Source organism: Bombus terrestris, chromosome 15, assembly GCF_910591885.1.
Source record: "Bombus terrestris chromosome 15, iyBomTerr1.2, whole genome shotgun sequence".
Classification (NCBI taxonomy): Eukaryota; Metazoa; Arthropoda; class Insecta; order Hymenoptera; family Apidae; genus Bombus; species Bombus terrestris.
In genome coordinates this window covers 9,611,535-9,624,384 of record NC_063283.1, presented here as the reverse complement: position 1 = coordinate 9,624,384, position 12,850 = coordinate 9,611,535, and the positions used below count along the sequence as shown (strand labels likewise).

Below are 12,850 nucleotides of genomic sequence, written 5' to 3'. Positions count from 1 at the left end.
ACGTATAATCTGCCTATTGTGTCTTGCTGTTTTAAACCCTTCTTTGCGTACGAGGAGCAGAAATAAATGTTGTGGTATAAACCACTTATGAGAAAAGACGATGGATGGATGGACATGTTTTGCGAATTATTAGATTCTTTTATCGCTTCATATTTCTTGTATTTGTGCTACTCACTTTTTCTTGCTTTTAACTTTCAGATCCTTCTTTATTTTCGCAAAAGAAATGGAAGAATTTATTTCATGATTTGAATATCCTATTCTATGCTTTTATCGTGCGGAAAAATCTAATAATTGTAGTTGTATAATTATATCAGTTGATTTACTATTTATCAATACATAATTTTCATTTTTAATGCTAATACGTTACCATCGGAGCACGGAAAATATTAATCATTTCTTGATCCACCTTCTTTTAGCTGATAATGCAGAACAAAATTGATAAGGTAGAAATCTGTTTTTAAATCGTCGTGACGCCACTGCATATACCGCATACTCAGTGGTTGTACGTTAGGCGAGTGATCGAGGTTTCGATCTGATACACTCTGGTTCCTTCTAGAAATTTTAGAACAGGGCGACAAGTTTTGAGAGACGGGAGTGACACTATTCGAAATTAAAAATGTCAGAAAGTACGAATATCAAGCTTGATACGGTAAGTGATATCTCATTCCATCAGTAACGTTAACTACTTTATTTTGGCATAGTTATTTAATTACGAGTTTTCTTTTATCCTATACTAAAGGGATTCCGTAACGATACTATTCGCAAACAACACATAGAATACGTTAGCAATGTTGTCTATCTTAGAATCAAGTTGCCGATAAATTCATTAGGTACAAATGTGATATTGGAATTTTAATGTAACGTATTCGTCAAACTTTTAATTGTAGGTTAAGCCTATGCCTGTGGCTATACCATCTGATTCATCCAAGAAACCAGTCAAGTCAACCGCCGTTGTAAAATACTCGGTCGTCCAAACACCAGCAACTTATGCTCAATTACAATGCAACACAGACTTAAATTTGCCACCGAGCAACTGGCTCAGCAGTTCTGCAGAAAGTTACGGCCTGCAGAGTGTATGGTCTCAGACCTCTGGATTTTCCAGTTTTCGTATGGCACACATGTTCCCTGATTGCGTAGGGGAAGTTGATGTTGTTTCAGACGCAGAGAATATAAAGAAACTGTTGAAATTGCCTTACAACCACGGAGTAATATCAATGGTGGTACACAGAATAGAGAACACTTTGTTGCTAGATGACTTTGATATTCACAAGTACTTACTTAGACAAGCGGAAAACGATTGGGAATGGTTAAAGAAATTTTTTTATGAGCATATTTTCCAGAATCTGGGAGATAAAGAAAAGCGTCTGTTTCATAAAACAAACAGTAGAAATACTTTGCAACAGAGGAACCTAGTATCCAAATTTTTGTATCGCTCGATAGTAGTAGCAGACAGCAAAGAGCAACATACTAAACCACAGTTACCTGTGAAAACATTGAAGCCATGCTTGCCAGAACCTTCTCAAGAAGAAAAAGTTCCAGATCCAAATTATAATCATAATTTTGCAAGAAATATTGTCTGGACCTTTGAGAACATACAGATGTTAATTGGTACTGATATGCCGATATTTGGAGGGCAAACTCACCCATGTATAAGCCTCAGATTAAGAGATATGACTAAACCTATTAACGTGTTAACTGGTATAGATTATTGGCTGGACAATTTGATGTGTAATGTACCAGAAGTGGTAATGTGTTATCATTTGGATGGTATTGTACAAAAGTATGAATTAATTAAAACAGAAGATCTTCCTAATTTAGATCACTCTAAGTTCAGTCCCAAAGTTATCCGAGATGTAGCGCAGAATATTTTAAGTTTCTTAAAGAACAATTCAACTAAGGCTGGACATACTTACTGGTTGTTCAAAGGCAAAGACGACGATGTTGTAAAGTTGTATGACTTAACTTCTTTGTGTAATGATGTATCGGATGAAAAGGGTCAGAATCCATTTACTGTACCTGTTGCTATGTTACTATATAGAGTGGCCCGTAACATGAAATACTCTTCTGATTATCGTAGGCAGCAGGGTACTATTAGAATGCTATTAAGAAATTGCATACAACTATTGACTAAAGAAAAGTACCCACAGATTGTAACATCTGCACATTTTATGCTATCTGATTTGTATATACCATCTGATACCGATCCTGCTAGTCCAGTGTTGTCAGATCAGAGTGACGAAGAGGATACGCAAAGTGAATACAGTATAAACAACGAGAGTGAGAAGGATTTAAGGGACGAAATCGAAGAAGCTGCAATTAAGTCTTTAACATTAGCTAATAGTAAGTCAAGAATATATTTTAAGTATTTCGATATCTTTAATATATAAATAAGTCAACTAAATAATATATATATATTCTTTTAGTTAAAGAGCACGCAGAATGCGAAGAACCTAAATATAAACCACCACCAATTTCGGGCACCATCGAAGAAAGATGTTTAGCCGCTCTAGATCACGTTTATCACGGAATCGAATGTCTACAATATTTTCCGATCGAAGATAATTCTGAAGATGAACGGAAGAAAGAGGAGGAAGAAGAGAAGAAGAAAAGAGTATACGAAGAGAATCATTTAAATATGGCTAAACCTTTCCAGGCAATTCCTATGCCTTATATTTCCTTGAAAGAAGATAAGAAAGAAGTTGACGTCGAAGTGAGTTCAGTAAACAATAGTCCTATGCATAAAAAGAAATCCAAGCAAAAGAAAGTGAAGAAACTTGATAAAATTATTTCAAAAATGGACTCTCACGAGAACGGATCAAAAGCACTGTTATGTAAGCTTAAAAATGAAACCTTACCTACATGGCAGGCACCTCAAAAAAGTGATAATATAAGTTGGAACGTTCATTTAAAGACATTATTATACGAAAAGGCTTCGTTGATTTTTGCCGTGCTCGCTGAAAATGAATATGCGAATAGAAATTACGGAGCGTCGCTAAGATATATGTTAGCAGTCCTACGTTGTCAGAAGATGTTGGAAATATTTTGTGATATACGGAATGATAAATCAATAAGCTATTTATTGGGACGTGCTGGAGACTGTTGTTTTATGACTGTACAAGACTGGTGTAATGTCGAGAAACACAGGAGAGATTACGAGATGAAGAACGAAATTGAAGAAAGCATTGTCGAGGAGATATATAGAATGGAAGATATAGACATGAGTATGTTCATAGCTAAAAAATGTACAAAAGACTATCTTGTTATAAGTTCTCTATTTAAAATACTTTGATTTATAGATATTGAATTATTGCCACAACGTTTAGAAAGTCTAGAGTCTACCTTAGTAGCATCCTATAAGTGCTACGAGAAAGCATTGTCGTTAGAACTGATGGATATGGATAGAAACAATCTCTTAAGGCGATTAGGAAACATTCATAACGAGTTAGGTGTACTTTACATGAATCAAGCTGGAAGTAAGTATTTTTTGCATGTTATTGTATTTGTAGAAGGTACTTGCTTGGATGTTAAACCATGATACACCTTTACAGCGCGGTACCAACAAGAGAATTTAGCGGAAGAAACATCAACCTCTTCGGAAGGGGTAACAATGCTACTTACACGTTCGTTAACTCATTTGGAAGCAGGCGTGAAAGCGTTCGAAACTGTCCATGATGAAGCAAATTTAGCACTTTTACATTCAAATACCGGAAGACTTATGCGACTTTGCGCACATATGCACGTTAAACAGAACACTCAAGAACGTCAATTTTATAATAAAGCGCTTGCAAGTTATCAGAAAGCCTTGCAAGTTTTAGGTTCGAAGAAGTCAAACCCTGTAATTTGGGATACTATTACATGGGATCTGTCCACTACTTTGTTCACTATGGCTACATTATTACAGGATTATCCTACAACTGGATGCAAAGTATGTTCATTTATATTATTAATAGAAACATTTTGTTACATACATTTGATCGCAATTTTAGACTGAAGAAGAATTAGAACGGGAGGTCGTCGATATCCTACAGAAAGCTCTGAAGCATTGTGATATTGAAACTGCCGGGCCAAGGCAACCAGTATATCAATTTCGCGCTGCAATAATTCAACATCGACTCGCATCGTTATATCATCGTGTGTACAGAGAATATGAACCGGATGTAGACAATATTAAAAGAAAAACAAGCTTGCAACTTTGCAAGCTGTATTACGATAAAGCTGCGAAGCTTTTATTAGCTTTGGAACAAACTACGGAGTTTTTGACGGTGCAGATGGAAAGAGTTGCTTTAGCTGAACATCAAGCGCGTTGTACGCATTTATCTTCAATTTAATTTAATAGATAGTTTTTTAATTTCTCTTCTTATTAATTAACATAATATTTCAGGTGCCACAACCTTTAACAATAAATTAAAAGCATATCAGAATGGTCTTCAGTTAATTCTACAATGTAGACCCATTATTGATATATTATGCGATAGAAACAATTCTCAGAAGCAGAATGCTATTAGCAATAAGATAGGGAAAGAAAGTATCGAGGAAGGAAAACCGACTGATGAACAGAAATTGATAGAAGATGAAGAAAGTCTAGTGGTATTGTTGGAACAGCGATTACAATTTATTTTGCGATCTTTGACGAAATTATTCGTTACTAAGAATAGTAACAGTAGCAAAAAAGAGTACGTTTGCTTAGATACATATTGCTTTGATATATTCTTCATATTGACATAAAATATACCTTATTTATCTATACGTTTCAGGTCAGAAACACTTACCAATTTGTACAAACAGTGTTACAGTAAAACATTACGGCCGGTTACGATGTCTGGTTTCAAGTTAATACAGCATATTGTACAACTTTTACGAGAGTTGGAAAAAATGTTACCACCTATAGAAACTTGAATGATTAATTGTATATATTGTTTGTGTGCCAGTTTAAAAATAATTTATAAAGTTTCAACCAACGAACACGAGTCTTTCCCTGAGATCCATGGAATTTGATCGACATTGAATTATCGATTCTCTTGGCCCTCTAAAAGGTCCTTCGTAATTTGGTCATTGACGCTGGTCGTTATTTCATTTGCGAGATAAAGCCTTAATGAGGGTAACGTTCTTTAACTCATGTATGACATAGAGAGACTTTTTTTTATTCTAGTGTGTACATAGTGAAATGGAAGCTTTTATTTATATATGATTTATAAGCGAGAAATAAAAAGCTTATACGAATCATATTTTCGACTTGTTCAGTGAACCTCCGTACACACTATAATGATTACAAACAATAGTGGCACCTTTATTTCTCAATAAAGAGTATTTTTGTGAGATTGCACATTTGATTTTTATAATTTGATTGAATCAATTTTATGAATTTTTATGAACTGAAAATGCTACTAAATGATACGAAGTTTAATATACTCGAACCTAATTATTTAGTACGTAACCTATAATGACGCGTTAATACTTTTTGTAAGCATTATAAAATATATTTTCATTCCCAATTTGAATTTGAGACACATTTCTAGTTCAATAAATCGCTCACAGATGGCGCATGACTTCGTTTTAGCATGTCCATAGATCGAACGACGTGACGTTTCAAACAATCACATCCTTGTCTATTAATTTTGAGGAAGCCGCAGAAACATTTGACCCTGTTGTTTCTTCGAGAATCGAACGGTGTTCAGCTGTTGGCGTATAACAATTCCAGCTGTCACTTGCACCTCACGTTCGACCGGATTTGTACCCTCTTAAGGAGATGGGGTAAGAAGATGTGTCAAAGACAAAACAAAGAAGCGTAAAGAAAGGTTGGTCCCGATTCCTTCCTCTTTATCTTTTTTCCTGTCCAATTCCCCAGTGTTGCATCGTCCCCTCCGGATATCCGTGGTCTGACCTTTTCATTTTATCCTCCAGACCTTCCGTTACGGCGCCGGACGTTTCTCGACAACTGCTTCCTCTTACAACGTCCCAAGGATGTCATTTTACATCTACCCTGCTTCATTTGCTATCCACCATTTTAGATCAGAAATTTCGATAAGTCTAAAGTTAATAAACATTAATATATAATATTTTGATTAGTAGAAGATTATCTCGAAACTGAGATAAAAGTTCTTCAATTTTATGCTCGCAACTTTTAGGCTCTTTTATATATAAGGTGACCGTTAAGTTAAATTTTAAACACATATATATTTGTAAGAAATACGTAAAAATGAAATTTGATCAAAGGTAGACAAAGTAATACTATATTATTTAACAAATAACTACCAAATAACCAATTTACTAAATAACTTTTACAGATATAATATACTTATAGTTGAAACTAATGTCTGTTACGAACACAATTTGTCTTCGTTAAATCGTAGCCAAAATCCGTATCGAGAGTATAATACGATAATATGAGGTAAGAGGTTAACTTTTATGCGCATTGACTTCCATATTCTACACTGTGATTATAAAATACATGCAAGAGTACGATTTGAAAGGATCACCCTATACACCTGAGGTTGGCAACGTATCACTAAATAACCAGCTTCTACCGGAGAGCAAGTTCGGGCACGCCTTTAATAAACAATCTGAAAAGTAGCCCGGGGCGGCATTGAAAAATTTCAAAATCAAGGGTCGGCTCGCTTCCCCACGGTTGTATCCGCATTTTTCCCTGGACGTATCCAATATCCACGCTCGTATTTCCAGCCGAGTTGCAAGACGGTCGGGTCTGACTCCGCTGCGGAAGCATTTTCTTTTTTCAACAACTGTCGCTGAACCGCGTTTCCGCGGAGATGTCGCGTTTCTCGGGATTAAATTCACACCGTGTGTTTGCAACTTGGTCCGTTATTTGCTCTGTTCCATCGAGTAGTTTGCCATGGATTCTTTCCATAGTGCAAATATTAATTCGTGAAAAAATTCGCCAAAGGATAATCGAACCTTCTATATACCATCGTTCTTCTCTTCTATATCTGCCTATGATCTTCCTTCGGTCGAGGACTTTCCGACTACCCGGAAGTCGATAGTCCACTTCTAGAACCACTTGCAGAAGTTCTTGATCGATGAGTATGAAGTTTCCATCTGAAGGAGTAGCTAAGTGTACTATTGGTTGTTTTTGCGTTTTTAACTTTGAACGCAGAATAGTCGTGACCAAGTGAAGATGAAGCAATCTGATCAGGGGAGAAGACAGGATAAAAGAAGAAAGAAGTAGAATTTTCCTCTCTCGTTGTCAACGAAGAACAAGTTACTAAATAAACAACTAAGCAGAAATAGTTAAAAATTCCATATGATTGTTTCTATATTGATTGTTTCTACATCTTGAACTGTAAAGTGGCCACGCTTTACTATCAATGGAGCGAAGATGCAGCAACGTGGTGAAAGAAAACTACAGAACATAGCAGCAAAGGACTACGATCTTTCTCTCTCAATGGAGAATGCGTCATTAAATAAACAAAAAGGGCTTGAATGCGCGAACAGTGATGGTAGAAAGTCGGATTTAATAAACCGTGAGAGTAAACACGCTACAAAGCCAAGGAAGGCCAAACTTGGAAAAACGAGGGAAAGCAAAGAAAAAAAGAAAGGGGACAGTTCTTTCCGGATTTAACCACGGCGATACGCAGTCTCTTGCAAACTACGCAATAAACGAAATTGCCAAGTAGAGTAGCCGCTTTGAAAGGTCGCCGTGGGAGAGAGGTCTGGGTATTATTTTCTCTGGTCGCTGGCTCTCGTATAGCCTGGTCTCTGCCATAGACGGCGTCTTTTGCGCCAGTTTGAACACTCACTTGCGGAGGGCGCATTTACACACGTGAAACGCTCACACATGCAGGTTGTTCAAAGAAGAAGGTAATATTTGTTTGTAGGTGTCCGGACGTTCGATTTATAGCGACGGTATGTAAATTTGATCAAAGTGTACAAATTAACGACTAGTTAATTGAACTTTCGACCACTCGCGGAGAGACGCGATCGCGAGAAAGCACGTCAACGGGAGTCGTAAATTCCCGTTACGATAAGATAATCGATGCCACGAAATGATCGATCCCTTATTTCGATTAGGATAATAGAGGTAGTTAAATTAAATATGACTCTGATATAACAAGGTACAAATTACAGTTTATTCCAACAACTTTGTAAGGAAGATAGCATGTATTAGTTAAGTAAGTGACTGATCTAAGGGTGTAAACCCGGTCAAAAGGATGTTGACTGTTTGAAAGATGGAAAATCAGTGAAGTTCGACGACGATGCCGTGGCGGAGGAAAGCTAAGGATGGGTATGTCCAGCGCACGGGACCATCGGATTTGTTAATGCCAATTTTGGCTAGGAGAGTGAGAGAAATAGGCTCCGTTCTTAATTGGTTATTTGCTATGGTGGTGGGTGAGGAAGGATGCCAACCGCCCTCGAGATAAAGTTGCTAGTGAGAAGACTCATACGTGAGAAAAGGCAACTTTCCCGTGTCTACCCATGGTGGACAATAAACTTTAGAAAACAATGCAATGAAAGAATATTTGTTCGGTCTGAGGGACCTTAATTAGCAAATTCCTGGGATTTATGGAAGGTACTTGAGACCACTGAGGGTACACAGGAAGGATCTGCGGACATCTGGTTGCCATCTTGCCCGCGATGTGTGGCTTGGTCTAGGCAGAGTGTCGCCCGACGTAACATTAATCGTTAGAAGCGACGTTAGTCTTTTATGGAATCGTCAGACTATACGTTTAAATTATCCATCAAAAAACATAGCACTAATATGTTTTAGTGCGATATTAATGAGCACCAACTTGTTCGTACAAACGAGGTTCCACAAATTAGGTTCTAATTTCGTTCATTCGTCTGAGAGTGAGATAGGAGTAAAATAGAGAGGAAGGTTTGCCAGCTGATTTATTGATCTACGCAGCTATCAACGTATGTATTCCTGAACCTAAATTATTTATAGTTCTTCGTTGTCTTGATGTCTAAAATCACATGCTATATATATTTGAGATATGATATACGTAATTTATATATATACACATTGCTCACTTATTTTTGACCAACCTGTATAGGAGAGGGATGTAGGGAAGAAGAAAGTGACATAGGAGAAAGGGAGAAAAAGCTTTCTTTTCTCACCCTCTTCGATCCCCATCGTCGCAGTTTCCACGACTTTGAAACAATTGAATTCCGAGACGTCTTGAGAGGGGGTGGCTCGAAGAGGCCGCCATTACGCGAATTACATAATGAATCCGTCAGACGTGAAAGAAAAGGAAAAAATACCGGTTGACAGTCTAGGCTCGTCCGAAGTCGGCTGCCTTTTCTTTGCGGCGACCGATGGAATTTCGGCTCGAACAAAGAGAGAATTCCGCGAGGATGCTTCCCCTCCTCTCTCCTTCCGTTCGTGCCCCGACTCCTTCTCGCTTTCACGTGTCTTCGAGCCGTTCGAATTCAAGCCGCGTTCCTATCTCCTTCGAGCCTCTTATCTGGTTATATCAATTATGGTCGGTGCCTTTCTGTCCCAAGCGCGTTTGCATTCTTTTCGTCCCCTCGCTCGAACGCGTTCCTCCACTTGTGCAGAACGACGTCGCAACGATTCGAACTCGTCATTGATAGTTCCCTTGAACTGGACTCTTAGCTCGAGACGACAATCCGTACGTATCAACTGTCGTCTTCCTTTTTAATTATGTAATTACTACACTCTGAAAGTGGACTTGGAGAATTTTATAAAGAACGAATTTTAAAAGATGGGAGAAAGTCACGGTTACGATTAAAGATAAACGCAAATGTAGTAAGTTTGAGAATTAAGGACTTATACTTAAGGAAATACGGCACTTCAGCCGTAGAAGGAACGATCGAATGATATTGCAAATGAGAAAAACTAAGAAAATGAGAAGAAAAAACGAAAAGAGGGTAATAACAAAGTACAAGTAATACTTAAGTATATTACGATACTTCCAAACGCAAACGATCTTATAATCCCTATAATATTCTATAGGATTCCAAGCAGAATATGCCAGGAATGGAGTCAGGAAATATTTATTCGCCAAGTTTTAATTATATATCCTGTGTAGATTGGAGTTCGGGTCCGGAGTCGTTGTGGAAGGTTACAAAGCGAACGTGTGCTGTGTTTCAGTGCACATCGCGAGTGTCATAAATAATCACGTGCATATTCCTGTTCCCGAATGCCCAGCGTGTTCATGGGACCGATAATAAATTACCGGGTATGCAAACACCGGCGTGAATTATATTTGCTTGCCGGAGTTATTCCGTGACTGTCGATAATCAGCTCTTGGTGACCGAACAGCTGCCAGAACTCATCCCGCCGAGTCACGGGAACAACCACGATTTCTGTAAACAGGATTCCTTACCTCCGTTATCCTGATCGATCGATTTCACCGTTCGTTGTTCGCTTGGACGACAGAAATAGGATCGGCCGTTGTTAATTTGAATCAAAAACTGTACAAGAAGCAATTTAAAATACGCTTCGTTACGTTTTAATAGTTCTCCTGTTAGAAGAAACTCGTTAAAGGAGAATGTAAATTTTATTCTAGAATTTCAACGTTTTCAATTGTTTCATTATCGATGAGCGCTTTTTATCGGCGTTCCAATATGCTTTTTATGGAAATGACGGAAGAAGAAAAGGAAGAAAAGAAGAAGTAGAAAGATTTGTGGCGTGGACGCGCTCTCCTTCAACCGGTTATGTGTATGTATTAAATGGTTAATTTATTAGTTTTCAAAATACCAAAATTCTTTCAAATAGTTTTCTTACTATACAATTTCGGTCGTTTTCAATTGTTTCATTATCGATGAGCGCTTTTTATCGGCGTTTCAATATGCTTTTTATGGAAATGACGGAAGAAGAAAAGGAAGAAAAGAAGAAGTAGAAAGATTTGTGGCGTGGACGCGCTCTCCTTCAACCGGTTATGTGTATGTATTAAATGGTTAATTTATTAGTTTTCAAAATACCAAAATTCTTTCAAATAGTTTTCTTACTATACAATTTCGATCGTTTTCAATTGTTTCATTATCGATGAGCGCTTTTTATCGGCATTCCAATATGGTTTTTATGGAAATGACGATAAAAGAAGAAGAAGAAGAAGAAGTAGAGAGATTTGTGGCGTGGACGCGCTCTCCTTCAATCGATTGCGTGTATATATTATATGGTTAATTCATTATTTTCCAAAATACCAAAATTCTGTCAAACAGTTTCTTCACCATACAATTTCGATCGTTATTTTATACAAATACAAAATTCTAACCGATCGCTTATTTTCCTAATGGTTGTAAATTGTTATGGAAAACGTATCAACTGGTGTCCTGATACTTAGAATCAACATACGTATATGTACAACAAGCTGTGAAATATCGAATCGATCGTTAGGCAATCATGTTACGAGACGCGAGAATCGAGCAATATGGGATGGCCTAGGTTTCATATGCGGCGGAAGTTTGTACAAACAGACGCTACGTGGCTGGTTTTAAAGATCACCCTGTTCTGTGGAGGAGGGCGAGAAGGACACGCCGCCTAATCCGTCGAAATTCGCCGATGCTGGAAAAGTTACGGACGAACGACCGGAACCTAGGGTGTATCGATCATCCAAGATGGATTTGCAATTCAATTTCGTGGGTCATCCTGGAGCTTCGCGTGGATGGTCGAGTGTTTGCGGTGAACGGAACGGTGTCAATAAGGAACGAGTTGTTTGAGTTACAATTTCGGACGTTACAGTCTGTTTCACATTTAACGAACGCTCGAGATCATTTTCTGCATCTTTTGATATATTGTTTTCGATCGATGCTGATGTTTTTATTCGCGTACAATCTATTCTTTCAACTCCCATATAATTTATTTATTTCTTAAAACAACGAATCGATGTAGGAGCAGATTAATCTCGTAAAAGAGTCGCTAGAGTAACAACTATAAGTACCAAAGTGTTTGAACGCTTATTGTCTTTATAATATAACCTTTATACACATCTCTATACTTGTTTCAAACTTTTCCGATACAACTACGATAATCGTATTTCGTTATAGCGCTAATGAAATTTCAAAATGTAACACACACATACAATATATCTATTCATAAAAGGTGCTGCAATACTATACGTGGCCCAAATAATCCAGAATAACAAAAACATAAGAATAAAAAGTCGATGAAAGATAGGTATTGCGCGAGATATCTCGAAGCAATCTTGCAGGAGATAAGGAAGCCACGGTAGTAGCAAGTTCTCGATACCGAAATCTAACGCGTTTTTAACGAGTACATCGGGGCGAATGATTTATGCCTCTAGTCTCGGGATTGCCGCAGCCGCTGTGTACCATTTCGAGGTAAAACTTGGGAGATTACCGCGGCGAGACCGTAAAGCTCGCAATGTAAACGCGGAGGAAACGTAAAATCGGGGATTCTATTTGCTCGGCCCGATGCCTGGGATATTTATACGCCGGGAATCTCATCGTTGAATCAGGAACGTGGCTTTTTAATAAACTTAAAAGCTCCGTCGCCGTCTAAAGAAGGATCGTCCGAGCGAACTTTCGGACGTCCCCTAGCTAATTGCACTTGTAATTTCGCGTCCGTGTCTTAAACGCGCGTGTCCTTACCAACAGTAAGTTCCATCGTTTCCTTCGTCCCGCGATTTATCTTCGCTTCGTGGTCCGTGAAAACCGAGCATACTTGCAGGTTTCGAAAATTTATCTATAATTACTTGGTATTCGAATGAATCAAAGCTTTTATGAGCAGTAATCGAATCACGAGCGTGAGAGAGGCATTGCCATTTCATTTATTTATGGAAAGCGAAAAAGATTTGGGAAGATTTGATAATTCATATTGAAGATTGTTTTATAGAATTCCTTAAGTGGGAAAGATATAATTCCTTGGATGACTTTAAAAGACGTCTTGACACTTACTTGTAAAAATCTAAAA

The 12,850-nt window shown here is 37.8% G+C and overlaps 1 protein-coding gene across 1 annotated transcript; it reads left to right on the top strand.

Annotated features, from left to right (window-relative positions):
• Positions 1–487: 487 nt before the first annotated feature.
• LOC100649639 (erythroid differentiation-related factor 1) lies at positions 488–5,225 on the top strand. The gene is made up of 8 exons (XM_012317056.3): positions 488–649; positions 888–2,340; positions 2,424–3,221; positions 3,297–3,473; positions 3,549–3,925; positions 3,987–4,305; positions 4,382–4,673; positions 4,755–5,225. The coding sequence occupies exons 1-8, from the start codon at positions 617–619 to the stop codon at positions 4,894–4,896; spliced, it is 3,591 nt and encodes a 1,196-aa protein (XP_012172446.1). The 5' UTR covers positions 488–616; the 3' UTR covers positions 4,897–5,225.
• Positions 5,226–12,850: the final 7,625 nt, after the last annotated feature.

Coding starts and splice junctions, on each gene's coding strand:
- LOC100649639 (XM_012317056.3), top strand. CDS start 617: ATGTCAGAAAGTACGAATATCAAGCTTGATACG. Junction 3,222..3,296: donor AATGGAAGATATAGACATGA/GTATGTTCATAG, acceptor TTTGATTTATAG/ATATTGAATTATTGCCACAA. Junction 4,674..4,754: donor AGTAACAGTAGCAAAAAAGA/GTACGTTTGCTT, acceptor TATACGTTTCAG/GTCAGAAACACTTACCAATT.